This window comes from Archocentrus centrarchus, chromosome 7, assembly GCF_007364275.1.
Source record: "Archocentrus centrarchus isolate MPI-CPG fArcCen1 chromosome 7, fArcCen1, whole genome shotgun sequence".
NCBI classification, from domain to species: domain Eukaryota; kingdom Metazoa; phylum Chordata; class Actinopteri; order Cichliformes; family Cichlidae; genus Archocentrus; species Archocentrus centrarchus.
Window position 1 is genome coordinate 29,171,113 of NC_044352.1, and position 16,589 is coordinate 29,187,701.

The window sequence follows — 16,589 nt, forward strand, 5'->3', positions numbered from 1 at the left end:
TGCAACTCATAAAATAAGAATAACATGTTCTTATTTTTGAAACAGTTTGAACTGAATCATTAAAAATAAAAATTGAATTTCATTCTTTCCTCTTTAATTCATCTGTTAAAGGAGCATCACGGGTCATTCTTGTCTCACATGTGGATCTCTGTGGACTGTAAACAACATTCAGACTCCCTCTTTATTCCAAAAACCCGTAATGCTTCCCATTTCCCCCCCGTTGGGGACTACAATTCATTCCAGATGTTGCCATTTTCACTGAGATCCAGGGCTAAAAATGACTTCAAAATGTTTTGGTCAGATCTGGTTATGTCATTTGCTTGTTGCGAGTTCATTCAGATGTTTTTCTGTGTGTTTGAGAAGGAGAGAGCGAGTGTGTGTCTGTGTGTGTGTGTGTGCTCACTGAGCAGTGCTCAGCTGAGCCCCACCCTCCACCACCCACTAAGATGTAGTTATTGGTTGTCAGTGTGGTGGGCTGGTGTATAATAAAGCAAAATGTTTGGGGCGCGGCCTCCTCACCCACTCTGTCATTAAAGCCCGGCCACGTCATGTGAAATGCAGCTACCTCATCGTAATAAAATGTATAGGGAAATGCAGGCTCTTCTATGTGTGGTACGCGCACACACCGATGCACTCGTGCTTACACACAGAGTTGTTTACTCAGGGTTTTTGAAGCCAAGTAGGAAAAAAGTACTCTGGTCAAGGTAGGTATACAAGGCTGCTTAGCGAATGTGGATGAATCATCCCACTTGTAAAATTTTGGACATGGTGAAAAGTGCTTCTGTGTTTCAGTTGTGGGCGGTGCTTTTTTTTTTTTTTAAGTCCAGCTGAGAGAATCGGGCATTAAAGCCTGAAGTGGTGACAGACCACAGAACTCAACAGCTGGAGGTCAATGGCCAAGCACTGTCTGTGACAGACACAATGTTAGGACAAGGACAGGGGAGAATGACTTTAACACACACACACACACACATGCACGTACACTTGTGAATCAGTGATTTATGGGAAACACAATGTACCAGAGTTTGGAAAAAACCTACTTTCTCCCCCATTCCTCTTTGCACGTTTCCGTCTTTCTGTGTGTGTGTGTGTGTGTGTGTGTGTGTGTGTGTGTGTGTGTGTGGTCTTGTTTGGACCTTTCTTCTTAGGAGGGTGTTGGGCTGCTGCGTTTTGTTTACATGTGATGATGGTGGTGGAGAGAGCTGTCTAAACCTGCTATAGGTGTGCAGTTAGATTGAGATGTGGTAATTGTGAAGGCCATAGCTGATAATGGAAATCATTCAGTGAGCTACCTGTGGATGGGAGCATTGTCACCCATCAGGACTAGATATTTTATCGTAGGATAAAGTGTATTGATCTACAGCGCACCTTCACTTTAAAGGTGAGAAGTGGACCCAGACTCACACTAGCAAAATACTCCTCTTAGCCAATGAATCCTGTCCCTGTAGGGGTCAAGAGTTCAGATTTATTCTTGAATTTAATTTTTGTATTTGAAGTGTCTCCAATCCACTTATTCTGGTTAGCTCAGAGTTAAAATGTGTCTCTAACGTTTCCTTGTCCTTGCTTGCTTAACGTGCCAAATAATTGAACATCACCTCAAATATGCATCTTTTGTAGGAAAAATGTGTGATTAAAATATATTCAGTGTGCAAATATTGTAATTGCTGGTATTTTTACATCATTTAAGTCTTTTTTTCACTGTGAATGTCACATATAGTATAACAAATGGCTACAGTTTTAAGTAGCAATCTCAGAAGTTGCTCACTATCATCCCAAAAGGCACGATTATGCTGATAGGTGCATTCACAGCTATGAAAATATCACCTTGTATATATTTTAATGTAAGTTTTCATGAGCTTATATGCGCGTGTTTCCTTTAAGTTGTTCTTTAAGCCAAATACATTAGTACAGGCAGGTTAATTATCACAGTAGCACTCACACTCTTGGCAGGAGATGTGTAAAGCTAAATTGGACGGCACCTTTTGTGTGTGTGTGTGTGTGTGTGAGACAAAGGTGGACGCCAAGTATGTGCGCATGTCTCTGAATTCATCCAGGAAATGCAACTCCCCATGGAGAAGGTGATATCCAGAAGGGGAATAATACATAAGGAATTGTGCATATTTGGAATAGTGTGGAAAAACAGTATGAAGACAAGATCATATCAGGGTTTCACTTGTGCATACACACATTTAACTGTAAATGTGTGATATTGTGTTTGCACAAGTGTGTGCCAGCTTATAATTCATGCCAAGTCATATTAACTCTTTCCCCGTCATTGTAGCACCTGTGTGGTAGCCACCCCCCACCACCATCCTACCAGCACAAATTTACACACCACAGAATAACCCAGCAGGTGACATCCAAGCCTGACTCCCCCCACTCTGTCACCCTGCCACCCCATATAATAGTAAAAGAACACAAAGCCAGGGATGTCGTTTTGTAGGTCGTAGACGCTCGTAGGCCATTTGTCATGGTAATTCAGCTTGTGAATCATTCTGAGCTTCTCCGAGGGGATTGCAAGCGTGCTCACTTAAAGCCACATATAATTTGAGCCACATAAATCTTCCGCTTGCTCCTGGTAATCATGGTGAATCACATAGATGTATGACTATAAATACCAGTCAAGTCATTTTGCAGAACTTCCCTGTGAAGGCTGAAATTTTCTGCACACACCAGTATGAAGGAATACAGTCATAACTAAGCTTAAACGCTAAGAAAAGAGGTTGTTTGCAAAAGTGTCTTTATAAACTCATTTCAGAGCTTAAAGCTAATGCATTATGCATTATAATTCTAATGAATTATTAGCCAAATATTTGGGAATCTGATACAGCTTCAGTTTACTGAGTGCTGCTCTGTGTAAGGCAGCAGCGACTGCTGTTGTTGTTGTTGCTGTTGTTGTGAGAAGCGTTTAATTACCTTTGGTTTCATATACTGTAAATCAGAAAAAGCATTTACAATCACAAGGATTATTTGGCAGGATAATTACCAGATGCTGCTTTCCAAATCCTCTCTGTGGTTTAAGAACGGAATGAGCCCTTTACTTTATAATGCTTTTTAACTGGGTGCTACTTTGTGTGTGTTTGTGCTCGTTATTGCAGTGAATGCAACAGCAACAGAGACTCCGTCCTGTCCTACACCAGTGTACGAAGTAACAGCTCTTACCTGGGGAGTGATGAGATGGGATCAGGTAATATCTGGCTTCAGTTTCAGAGAAAATGTAGTTTGTTTTTACCTCTGTAAATAAATATTTGTCATGCAGCACTGTATGATTGACAGTAGATTGAAAGCAGAAGTATTCAAAAAAAAAAAAAAGGATATTTTCATAAGAATGAATTGGTGGCAGCCACCTCGTGATTGCTCTTTCTTCATGTTCTTCCAAGACAGAGAAATACTCTGGATATTTCTTGGAGGTGACTGTGGCCGGATATAATACTTTTAAAGCCACATTAACGTGCAGTGAGCCAAGTATGTGTCCACTGCTATTTATTGCTTTGTTTTTATCAGCATTAAGTCATAAACGGCTCACGCTGAGATGTTGCACTGTAATAATTTATTAGCCTTCGTCCTCTCTAATTTGATGCTCGGATCAGATTTTACAATGACAGATGGAGAGAAATGTGTTTTAATAAGTGCAGATGGTGGAAGAAAAATGAACACTGGTGTGGAAAGTGTGATCTTGTCTCTTGTTGACTCCTTGTTCTGTGTTTTCTGTCTACTAGGGGATGAGCTGCCGTGTGACATGAGGATTCCCTCTGACAAGCAGGACAAGCTGCACGGCTGCCTCGAGCACCTTTTCAACCAGGTTAGTTCTACTGTTTGGAGTCTGGAGTAAAATCCAAATTTACTTTAAATGTCTTGTTTTATTTCCCCAAACTGCTTCCCTAAGCACCTGCCTCAGCCCAATCCTAGTTTTTAACAGAGACTTTAAACTCAACCAGTAGATGTGTAACTGAAAGATGAAGGAACAAGAAACACACATGTCAGCATCAACCATTTGGAACAGATCACTGTGATAGCAATCAGTCAGCATCTGGGCTGAGTTACCTCATGCAGCTCCTCTGTCCTCTGTTCAGGATTCTGGTTTTCTCTCTCATCTTACACACACGAGATTTGACTGATACACAGACTAAGTCGAAGGCACTGTTTCATCTCCTCTTGCTGTTCTTTGATTCCCTGTTGGTGGAGGTAGGGGTACACCTACTTTGGCTGCCATAGTTCTTTGCACATGTAAACAGCAGCTCAGGGGGGCCTGCTAACACAAGCCTTATTGTCGTTAATTCTGGAAAACCTTTGCCAGAAGTTACTGCCGAGTTCTGTGTGTGAGCGTGTGCGTACGCTTGAGCGATAGTTAGAAAAGCGGGAGTTAGAAAAGGATGAAAGGTGTGTAGAGCATAAGGCAGTGAACTAGAGGAAAAAACTGGCATGATTAACTGGGTGTGTGTGTGCTTTTATTCCCGCACACAGGTTGATTCCATCAACAGCCTGCTCAAAGGACCCGTCATGACCAAGGCCTGTGAGGAGACCAAGCACTTTTACTCTGACCACAGCCAGCCAGGTACAGATTTGTTTCTGTGTGTGTATGTGCTGTTGAAAGGTGTGTCATTGTGCTTCTGTTAGAGAGGCAAACACACTTAAAAATTCTCTGGTTTAATGTGAACAGAGTTTCGCCAGACCGAAGACTGGACCGGTCGCTGTCGGTCCATTATCCACAAGCACATCCAGGAAGACCCCTGGAACCTCCCCAGCTCTATCAAAAACCTTGTGGAGAACCTGCAGAAATTTGTGGATGGTAAGTAGGATAAACATGCGCATGTGCATACTCCTGCCACGTATACAGTTACAGTCACTCACTCTATCTTGTTTTTCTTCTTCCTTTATAGATGGAAAGAACCAGCTTCTCCTGGCTCTGCTCAAGTGCACAGGTAGAGTGGCATGTCAGTGGTAGAAGAGAACCCAGTTTATATTCAGAGCAGTGCAGCAGCAGATAATCAGACTAGATTGAACCCAGGTCTAATTTTCCATAAAATTACCTGAAGAGACGGACTGTGCCGCTCAGCAGAACTCAGTCGCAGGCGGCAGGAAACGTCTCATAACAGGAGCATTTTAAATGATCCCAACAGCTCTTTGCACACGAGATCATCCATCATATGAACTTACAGCCAGAATTACATCAGGAATTCTTCAAATCCTTAAAACCTCCTTTTAAGGATTACATACATAATATGTAGGTTTAGAAAGTTATGAATACATTTTGTACTCTGACTCCTTTTTCGCACCAGTGTAAATTTACCTTATTTAATCGATTCATGCACATCATCAAATCAAAGTTTTAGCATCATTTTTCTGAGAGAGATCATATTCACATTTAGACCAGTTCTCTGCATGTGTGTTGTGTGTCTGTGTGTGTTGGAATGAAGGATAGTGTCAAAGTGCATGATGCTCTAGTCCCTTTGAACTCTCTCCAGTGGCATATGGTACTAGTTAATGGCAGATATCCCATCATGGGATTCAAGCTAATGAAATAAACCATAAGCATTAGAGAAAGTTCAGAACATGTAACGAGGGAGGCTGGGATAACTTACCCTCTCCTCCCTACTGATCTGCCTACAGATGTTGTCTTCTGTACCTCTTTATTTTCACTGCTGCTTTCAGCCCCTTCAGCTCCTCATAACCTCTACAGTCGTGCATCCTTTGACCTATCACTGACGTTATCCTGACGTTCCTTTCTCGCTGCTCTTTCTCCCCCGCCAACACCAGACACGTCTTTGCAGCTTCGAAGGGACGTGATCTTCTGCCAGGCGGCAACGGGCGCCCTGTGCACGCTAGCCGAACAGGTGCTGACGGCATTGCATTCCCGGTTCAACAACGCTGGCGAGTACCAGGAAGACAGCAAGGAAACCAGCCGAAAGTGGCTAGAGCAGATATCAGTTATTGGTGTTTTGCTGCACTTCCAGTCCACACTAGCTCCACACCTGGTGAGGACAAGTTTTGTATTTTTATTTGGAGACACTTTTCTAATAACCATAGTGTAGTGGTTTGCACATTTGCTTAATAAGCAAACGACTCTCAGTTCAAGCCTGGGAGCAGGGAGGGGGATGCATCAGGGAGGGTAAAAATTCGATGTAAAAATCTGCCCAATAAAATACGCAGAGCTTGCCACTGTGGCAACCCCCTGTGAATTAGGAAGCAGCCAATAAGTAGGTTTGTTAGGTTATTAGGAAAAAAAGCAGCAGGGTTCATAGTTTGATGGAAATTTTAAATAATAACTTTGCCAGTGCAGTTTTAAACAGGCACCAAAATGTTGTGCTTATGCTGCAGTTTTCACTTTTTGTGGTGTCTTTCTGAATCAAATGCTCTGGAGTCTGTATGGCTTTCTAGCCATGCAGCTGTCTACACAACTACCCAAACTCTTAATCCTGGTGTGACTTCTGAGCTTTCTTTCTCTTCTTGGGCAGAAAGAGGAGCGGACCATGCTGGAGGACACCAAGGCGGCCCTATTGGATTTGGACAAAGTCACTGTGTTCTTCAGGCAACTGGAGGATGAGTGTCTAGTCACAAGTAAGAGACTCAATCAACAAAGACTGACTCGGCCCATTCAAACCACACTGGTGTTAATGAGCAGCTGTATGGTTTCACCAGTTCTGAATAAAGTTCTATTGTGTGGCTGCATGGTCACTACTGAGGGTGAAATTGCCATTATGCCATTGCAGATTTCATTTTCTTTTCCATGAAGAGCTCTTGAATAGGGAGCTAAAACAATTCTAAAATGGGCCCATAAATCATTTTAAACAAGGGCAAGAGCATTTCAGATATTAAGGTCCCTTCTTTTAATCTTTAGTGCTGCTGAGAAGCACATGACATGTGTCACAGAAGCAGCCACAGATATACCCAAAAAGAATATTTAAATACTTATGAACAAGGTGTAGTTTCAGCTGAGGATGCAACCAGGTTGTTCAGAGTGGGCTTTGTGGACGTCTTTACATAACTGTGTCTAAAAAGTGTAAGACCTGGGTGCATTTGTGCCTTTAATACGCTCAGTATCTGCATTCACTGAAGGTGCTCCGGGTTACCGGAACCCTTAAAGTCAAAGATACAAAGGATGACTGCATCCTCAATCAGTCCTCTTTTCAACAGGCTCAATATGGCCAGCAGAGATTGCTGCTCAAAGGAAAAGCACAACATGCGCTTCCCATTTTAAAAGGCAAATCTGTGGATGAAGCAGGAATTTGCTATTCTGTCTTCATGCTTGGCTGCAGAAAATATTTTGTGCATGCTCTAGTGTATTGCTATTGGTCATTTGTATTGTATTCATCAAGTATGGCAGGCATGTAGCGCTAGATACACTGTACAGGCTCAGTCTGGTACAGTTTGCTATTAAAAAAACAAAAAGTTTTTAACCAAGCTTCTTTGCTGACATCAGCTCAGACTGCTGCAGTACAGGTAGATGGTTTTTGGCGTCAGAGTCCATTGGACACTATTGATTTGCTAACAGCATCTTCAGAGGGTTGAGAAATACGTGTAAAGTACAGACATATAAGCACCACAGACTCTAAGACCCCTGAGCTCAGCCTAAAGCATCACAGTCAATTCCACAAGGTTATTGCTTGGTGGGTTCTCTAGGAAAGAGGATTGACCTCAGAGGTCATGCAGCAAGGTATTTTTTATTTTTTTTTCCATTTTTTGACAAGTGCTCATGTATCACTGCTGGAAAAGGTTAGAGAATTCAGCACATGTCAGCTTCAGATTTATAAATGATTGTTTGTCCTATCATGTTTGTAGAACTAGAGAACGTTATTGCTCCATATTTTTTATATTTTTTAATCACAATTTCTTTTAACACTACAATTGTTTAAAAATGTACCACACATTGATGTGACTATAAATGTAAATGATTAAATCAGATATCAATCTCTGTCCTTTTGTCCCACACAAGGACAACCCATGGCAGATTTTCACAGAATATTAGACATTTATTGTGCTACTTTCAGTGCGTATTAAGATACTGATAATTCCACTTGCTGTTTAAAATGCATTAGAAAACCTGACTTGTAATGCTACAGTCTCACCAGGGAAAACTGTGGTTGGAGACCGCAGCTTGGCCAAAATTATTGCGACCATGTGCACTGAACTTGTGATCTTGTTGCCTTTGAAATGGGTGCTTCAGAGCCGGGGGCAAGGTTTGCAACCACTCATAGTCAGTTGCCGTCCTCAAAGTGACTTCGGTGCACCAGGATGGTGTTAGTTTGGGACTGAACGGGGTCAAGTTGGCAATTACATGCAAGCTGTTTGTAATAGTGCAGCGATTAACTGTGATAAATCGATGAAAACTGCAAATCTGCTGTCGTCTACATACACAGACATTTACACTAAGCAGAAATTCACACTAACTGTTTACATTCAGAGTCCAGCCAGATTCTCATAGATGTGAAAGAGAAATTCAGAAATTTCTCCACAAATAGTGACATAATTGCTGCAGGACGGTGATTTAACTGCAAAATGACGGGTGCTCGACAGCCTCCATTTATATAGGAATATAATTAGAATACAGCCAGTTACACATGATCTGTGCAATTGCCTTGCCTTGATTGAAAGTGGTCGCCCAGAGGTTGAGTGTGTTACACGCTCAGCTTCTGGGTGACTGGTTGGCTGCCACGACCACTTGCAATCGGTCACTGAATGCAAAAATAATCCAGTACAATAATCAGGCAACCACAAATTTTTACTAGTTGCAAGGAAGTTATCCTATTTTTACTCTCGTGTGACTGAGCTGTAACAGAGCATCTGACTTCCAAATGCACTGGAGGGTGTAGACTTTCATTCACATTGAAAGCGACAGAGGAAAACTCAGTGGTGGAGTTTTTTTCTGCTACAGTTTGCAGATTTTAATCCGTTGAGTGGCGCTCTATGTCTCTTTTAAACTTCTCTGTGTATGCTTGTTGCAGACACACCAGTGTGTTACCAGGTGGAGGGCAGCAGACACGCCCTGAGGGTCACGCTTTACCTGGACAGCTGTCACTTCAGTGAGCTGCCCAGTCGGCTGCAAAATGGAGGCAGCCTCAAACTCCACACCGTCCTCTTCACCAGAGGTAAGACTGGGACAAGAGAACTGGAGAAACTCAAAGAGAATAAATCCAGGGTGTAGTTCAGCTGGTAAAGCATGACGCAGTGGAGGAAAGAAGAGCCAAACCTTTTACTGTGAAATAAGCCACAAATTCACTTATATACATTACACATATAGCCTTGGATCATTAAAAACACTCAATGCACCATCCAGCCTTTCAGCCTCTTACACATGTACATTTCCTCATAACTTTATTTGTTTTTATTAAGTTAGACTGAAGCCTTGTATTGACCATTTAAAACACTTTACCAACATGCTCACTTTGGCTCTCCCTGAGTCTTAGTCAGCCTAGTACAAATGTAGAGCATTATACATCACGCCAGTCTGCCAAATAACTGCTAATTTTCCGTGGACAAATGCTACTCAGAACATTAATCTCATGAGAGAACCCATATTGTTTACCATGTATTTCCAAATACAACACTGCTCAAAGTGATTCAGTAGTGCAGATTTGCAGATAAACATCCCCACCTACTGGAAAAGAGTCTTAATAGCAGGCTATGGGGAAGCACAGGCCACCGTGTGATACCGCAGATGCTGCAGTTTGTGTGCGTCCATGTATGTTAGAGGCGGTTAGGTTTAGTACATGGAGGGATCAGATCTAACATTACATCTGTGTTAATGCTAAATGCTCAGTTTTGAAGCAGCGAGGTTTCTAGATTGAGGATGGGAAGTTGAGTTCAGATAGGTTTGTTTCCCTGTGTGTTAATCTGCAGTTTGATCCATAGATTTTTGGACAGTGACGCATTCTGTGTATATTTGTCTCTAAATACCACCACAGTGGATTTTAAATCAAACAATCAAGATCAAGAATCAACCCCCATTTTTCATAGGCTCAAAAGTAATCAAATAATTGACTAACTAGCAGTTTCGTGGCCATGTGATACCTGTTCCCTCGTTATTCCATATTAAGTAGATAAAATATCTGGAGTTGATATCAAGTGTTTATTCTGGTACATTCTTAAAAAGAAGGAATGCACTGATCAGCTAAAGAGCACCTAAAGGCCCGAAAGACCGCAGAAGAAAAGTTCATGACAGAATTATTTCCATGCTTAAGAAAAACCCCTTCACAACATCTAATCTGCAAATAAATGTTCATCCAGTTAATAAAAGCAGTGCTGATATTTAAAATAGTTAGTTTGTCCGGCTACTTTTGAGCCTGAAAATGAGGGACTGTGTATAAAGATGGCTGTAATTCCTAAACGGTTAAATGCAGTATGTTTGTCAACCCCCTTGAATTACAGCTGAAAGTCTGCACTTCAGTCACATCTTTACTGTTTGATTTGAAATCCACTGAAGTAGTGCATAGAGGCAACATTAATAAAAAGTCAAATTTTCTAAATATTCATGGACTATTATGCCTTCTAACTTTTTTTTTTCCCCAGCTTTGGAGCGTCCAGAGGGGGTGTCCCAGCAGGACTGCGTTGCCATGGAGGAGTTCCAGCAGCGCACCAATGCTGTCTCACTGGAGAAAGCCAAGGCCTACTACCGCAGACTCAGGTACGTATTTTACACCAGCTAGCACTCAGGATGTGTTTCACCTTAAAGGGAGAGTTTGGCCTTTGGTGTTGCATAACAAGTAGAAACTGCACTCTGTATATTAAATATGTGAAAGTAAATCTTATTAGATTCAAGGTGTAGAATTTTTCAAGGTTGAAACTTTATCATGTATCCAGAGAAATCCTTGAAAAATTCCCATATCTCGACAAACAGGATTTTATTGGCTTTTGCTGCTTAGTAAGCGAAATGACGTGTAGTATATTGTAGCACATATGATGTAAATATTAACTCTTGAAAGAGGTGGTTTAGGAATAAGGACATGCATGCATATGTTTATTCAAGCTATAATTTTAGTGTGATTTCATCTGAGGTTCCTCATAAATGCACACTAATTCCCAGAAAGCGATTCAACAATGCAGCATCAATAAATGATAAAATATTTAGTGTAGCAGTTGCAAATTCTGTAGATGCTAGATGACTCAGCTCTCCAGCAAAGTGAGTCATAGGATGCAAATCAGTAGTTTTTCAAGCCTGATGAAGAGTTTAAAAACTGAAAACTGAATTCTTTTGACCTGATAGGGCTTTCTATTTGGAGAAGTCTAATCTCCCTACAGACTCCAACACCACAGCAATGAAGATAGACCAGGTAAATATATACTTATCCATGCCTTCTATTTGCTGTTTATTTTTTCTTTCTTTTTTTTTTTTTAAACAAATAATGAGTACATTACAGCCTGTGTGGTCTTTTTCATGTATGTAACGTCTGTTTTGTTATTGTAACATAAGTCAATTATTTTTTTTTTTTATATAATGTTGTGACTGAATATAAATGCAAGCGCAGATACTGGGCCTTGAAGTTAGAGACCTTCAACCAAGCATTTCCAAAGTAAGATGAACTGGTGTGTCATTCCTTCCACTGGAAACCCCTCTATAGCCCATCAAGACACCCCCACCCCCCCTCCCGTTAACTCCAACTAACCCCAACAAACCCCAACAATTATAAATTGTGTCCATTTGAACTTCAGGTCTAGTGTCCCACACTGACTGTAGCTGAAATAGATTGCAGTCATTAAAACTGAATAGATCCTAGTTTTAATATAGAGAGTTTTATTGACGGGTTTTCATTGCCTTTGAAGAGAGAGACTGCGGATTTAGACTTTCTTGTGTTGTGTTTGATGGTTGTTTTCTCCCCATTTGTGTTCTTCATCTTACAAGCCAGTTACTCTACTTTGCCTATTCCTGAGTGTTAAAATATTTCACATAATCCAATGTTTTATCTTCCTTCTCTCCAAATGAATATTACTGTATTATTTTGGAGTGTTCTGCTTACTTCAGTATGATGTTTTTGTCTTGGTAACAAGTGACTTTTTCACCCACTCGGTGTGAATCCAATTTTAAAACTCTATAGTAGTCTAAATGGCTTGTTAAGATGATCTCTTCTGTGATACGGTATTTTATCACCTTGTTAGAAATGCATTTACCCCTAACCTTCCCTGACCTTTACTTCCCCCTGCCTCACCATAGCTGCTGAGACCCCTCAACACACTGGATGAGCTTTGTCGACTAATGCGGTCGTACATCAACATGCGCCCGAGTGCCCAAGGCCACCCGTCAGGTGCCAGCGTGCTGTGTGTGTCCTCTGAGCTGTGTAACCGCCTGGGAGCCTGCCACATCACCATGTGTGGCACAGGCATGCAGAGGTCAGTCTGGCACCATGCCAGAATTATTATATGGCTTTTGTTGTATCACTGGACTGTCACATGGAATAAATATTAAGCCCCGCTAGACCTGACAAGCTCAGCCTAACCTTACCATCTGAATTAATTTTACTTCTGCACGTGTCCCACAGCTGCATATTTGTGTTTATTACAGAGGAGCACACAGTGCTAACCATTGGCCTTCATGTTCTTTGCAGATGTACTCTAACTGTGACACTGGAGCAGGCAATCATCTTAGCCAGGAACCATGGCCTCATGCCACGCTGCATCATGCAGACCATGGACATAATGCGCAAACAGGTAAACCTGTGGTGTAATGGATATCAGACAAAATGTTATGGACCAGAAGCTTGTTAGGTTATTAGAAAACTGTTTTAATAAGACCTTATATTAAAATCAGGACTAGTAAATAAATGTGAGTCAGCTATTTTATTATATAAAATTTTACAACCTTCCTGTTTCCTGACAGAAAATACTCAGTTGATTATGTTTAGTTTGAAATGCCAACTTTTAGGAGTAATTTTAATTGACAGCAAAGTTTTACTGAATTGAGTTGATACATGGAGATACTGGGTCAGAAATCCCATGCAGCTACCTTTGCCAGCCATTTAAAAGTGTGTTACAGAACTGTAATAAGTTGTTTTAAAATGCAACATAGAGTAGTTTTAAAGTTTACATTGTTTGTCAGCAATTGTAACTTTTGTATTTAATATTTTATTATTATTAAGTTTGTGCATTGCAATTCTTTCCTTCTTTCTTTCTATACCTCTGCCAAAAAAATAGTAACATATGGAGAGTTTTGGACACTTAATCAGTTAAGGCCAGTTAAGTCATTCGTTATAGTGGAGCTTATAGCTTATTTTTTTTCCTTTCCTTTTACTAGGGGGCAAGAGTTGAGCTGTCTGCTAAGAATCTCAAGGTAATGGACCAGATGCCTCCATCAGCTCCAAGGTACTGAATGAAACTCTTTCCAGGCACTTCACGCCATGCCTTCAGATTAATTGCACCATTTATATGTAATCTGGGCAGACACCCCTCATTTGAAAGTTTTGCTTTTTTTGTGACAGGCTCTTCAAGCTATGCTTGCCACCATCAGATGGAGACCTCTAAGAATACTGTCACTTCAGAGAAGTCATTAAAGAGAGGGTGAATGAGGAACTGGAAGATATTAGAGATGATGGAAGCAAAAGCAAAGGCCAGTGGAAAAAAAAATCTGCCTCTCCCCATTGCCCCAGTTACAGAGGGATCATTCCAGTGTGGATCATTCCAGTCTTCAGAGCACCTACAGTGAGACTGAGGCAACCTGAGGCTTGGAACTAGTTATGTATTATTTTACTGGAGCTAACCATACAGAAACATTATTGTGTTGGATCTCCTTCCAAACAGAGTTCACATGAATGACTTAACTGGTTCAAAATATTCACAACATGAGGAAAAGGGAGGAAAAAAAAAACAAAACAATAACAGTGGTTATGTTCACAGTTGAGCTTGTATTATTAACTGGATTAACCAAACTACCTGTAGCTGACTGTCATCCAAAATGCAGACGTCATTCATTTTGCCTTGGACTGCAAATTCCAGAGAGCTGTCTGTTTCCCTGTTTGGGCTGGTGTTCCCCAGGGCTCAATGTGTGGACCCCTTGTGAAGTAGAATACTTGAATGCCCTGTTATTCGTGCATGATGCTGGCTTATTAAATGCAGAAAGTCAAAGATTAGACAGAGAGATGGAAGTAGGGACTGAGGGGCAGATGAAGATTTGGGGTGGGGGTGGGGGGTGGGAATAGGGGTTGGGGCTGTATTTTTCTTCAGCCTGCTGCATGTGGTTACTGTGCAATTACTGTAGGTTTAGTGTGAGTACTGTATTACTGCACTATATGAAGGATAGTTATTTATTGTGTCCAGAAGGAGCGTTTTATCGCCTACTTATACTATTTCGGGTATTAAAGAATCTAAAAAGCATTCCAGCCTACGTATTGAACAGTATTTAAAGGACCAATGGCATGCCGTCATTTAGATGTAACTGCTTTTGTGTATTTCATTTTATTTATGTTAAATTAATCTTCAGGGAGCGCAAGGGACAGACGTACTGAAGGTAACTAATCAGAATCAGGACAAAGGAAGCTTAAACAAACTATACAAGGCTGTTTCTCAACAAGCAGCCAAGTTATCAGGTTACTGTTAAATTATTAATATATTAATTCAAGTGTCCTAGTTGAAGGATTGCCTTCTCTTAACTAAGACACATTTTAATTTCTTTTTTTTTTTTAATTGGCTTTTATGTTGTCTTGTATTAACTGTAGGAATTAAAAGAAGCACAAAAATTGGTCCATTCAGTATTAGGAAAAACGTACTGTATGCAGTTTGCTGATGATTTGAACAAAGGGACTGTCTGACTGAAAAACAGTAACATTAGTTTACTGACATTTTTGTACATACAAGCTGTAACAGTGTCACAGGGAGAGAGGCTATGTAGAAAACTGAAGCAGAGAATTACTATAAATTAAATTGGATTATTTTTTATGGAAATAATATAGTATATAAAACCTTTTTTTTGTATGTGTGACTGTGCATTTAAAGAGAAGCTGATCCTCTTTTCTAAGCGTAACCTCACTGACAATTCGTTCCTGACTGTTTAAAAAATGTTTGACATGCATTTCGAGAATCTCTCCTGACATGCTGCATTCATTGTGGCAGATCATGAGATCTTTATTTGGCTCATGTTGGAATAGTCCCTACACATCTTTTGGCAGTAGTATTACCATCACAAATTTACATCCATCAGTTGTCCCCTTCCTAAAATAATGGCTGAAGTCAGTTTTAACGGAAATTTTATTTTTGCCTAAATCATATTTTCAATGTTTGCTTCAGTTTTTGTGTTTTCTGAAAAACCTGAAAAAAAAAAAAAAAGATTTAGGCCATTATTTTAGGAGGATGATGATATAAAACCCACGGTTATTTGCATTGTCACAATTTCCTTTATCAAAGTTGCTCGTAACTTGAGCAGTGTAAATATTATAAACTCCCAGTGCAGCATTAGTTATTGTAACCTGGCGTGTTACCAGTTCAGATTAGCGAATGATTGCAGCATGTTGGTGTACCAGGACAAACATGTCACTGATTACACGTGTATTTACATTATTCTAATGTTTCGGTATTGTATATACTTTATCTGCAATTTTCTGTTGCTTGAAAATAACTGTACAAAGGATTTCTGTTTCTTTCTAAAATTATCATTGTAAATGGAATCTTAACAAGCTAGTGAATAAAATGTTCTGAGTTTGAAAAGTTTTTCAGTGAATCAGTGCTGTTGGCTTGATCCAGTAAAGGTTGGGATGTCCTTCAGGACATTTTCTTTTCATGTTTTGTACCCTTTCTACTTTACAGTGCACCCTACCTGTGTTCATGTATGCACTTCACGTTACTGCAGGTTTCCATGACTCAAAAGGAGAGTGGAGGATGATTGCATTTTTTTTGTCTTCACACCATGTCAGCAGACTGTGACTAAGTAATGCTGGAAGTGACCATTAGGATGGTTTCCTTTTCTATCTCACTTACTCATATGTTTGCTTGACATCATAGTGCATGTGATCCAGACACAGGGGAGGCTGCTTTTGTGTAAATAATAATAATAATCTGCAAATCATTTAAGCCTTATTTTTAATTGAAAATAGTGCAGGGACAAAATAAATGTTGAAGCTGACAATGTTTAATTTTTGTCAAAGAAGTAAAAAATTGTTCTGATGTGGTAACAAAAGACTGGCAAAGCTGTTTAATGCTTAAAAAAAAAGCAGTTTGAACATCTCACAACTAATTAGGTTAACTGGCAAGAGCTCAATAACATAAATTAGTACAACTGAGGATCCCAGAGAAGCAGAATGTTTCAGAAGTAATAATAGGGAGAGATTCTCTGCATCATTTGGGCTAAAGAGGACAGGGACCACTCAGCACAGCCTGAAAGCCTGCAACCATGACGATAAGGAGGCGCATTACTGCCCTTGTCACGTGTAAAAGCACTATTAAAGCTGAACAATATATGCAGGGTGCGAAAAACCTCCACTGCCATCCAGAAAGCATCTTTTCCACCGACTGAACTTCTCAGTTCACAAACGCCTAAAGAGTACAGTGAACCAAGATGCTATAAACTTCTTAGAACATGTTACTGGCATCACATTCAAAAATAAAAATTGATTTATTTTGTGCTATTTTCAATTAAATAGAGGATTTAAATCATTTTTACATTGTTGCATTAT

The 16,589-nt window shown here is 40.3% G+C and overlaps 1 protein-coding gene across 2 annotated transcripts in view; it reads left to right on the forward strand.

Moving 5' to 3' along the window:
• The window catches only part of prex1 (phosphatidylinositol-3,4,5-trisphosphate-dependent Rac exchange factor 1), a 75,536-nt gene extending 61,449 nt beyond the window's left edge, over positions 1 to 14,087 (forward strand). Inside the window, exons 27-41 of one of the 2 annotated variants that reach the window (XM_030734315.1) lie at positions 3,099 to 3,187; positions 3,720 to 3,802; positions 4,465 to 4,555; positions 4,661 to 4,789; positions 4,881 to 4,922; positions 5,758 to 5,975; positions 6,456 to 6,558; positions 8,943 to 9,086; positions 10,507 to 10,621; positions 11,201 to 11,267; positions 11,463 to 11,507; positions 12,146 to 12,321; positions 12,537 to 12,639; positions 13,223 to 13,290; positions 13,407 to 14,087. In XM_030734315.1, coding sequence (XP_030590175.1) covers positions 3,099 to 3,187; positions 3,720 to 3,802; positions 4,465 to 4,555; positions 4,661 to 4,789; positions 4,881 to 4,922; positions 5,758 to 5,975; positions 6,456 to 6,558; positions 8,943 to 9,086; positions 10,507 to 10,621; positions 11,201 to 11,267; positions 11,463 to 11,507; positions 12,146 to 12,321; positions 12,537 to 12,639; positions 13,223 to 13,290; positions 13,407 to 13,449 — 1,516 coding nt within the window. In that variant the 3' untranslated portion in view covers positions 13,450 to 14,087. The remainder of the gene's footprint in view (positions 1 to 3,098; positions 3,188 to 3,719; positions 3,803 to 4,464; positions 4,556 to 4,660; positions 4,790 to 4,880; positions 4,923 to 5,757; positions 5,976 to 6,455; positions 6,559 to 8,942; positions 9,087 to 10,506; positions 10,622 to 11,200; positions 11,268 to 11,462; positions 11,508 to 12,145; positions 12,322 to 12,536; positions 12,640 to 13,222; positions 13,291 to 13,406) is intronic. The other variant, XM_030734316.1, reaches the window with a different exon arrangement.
• The last annotated feature ends 2,502 nt before the right edge of the window (positions 14,088 to 16,589 follow it).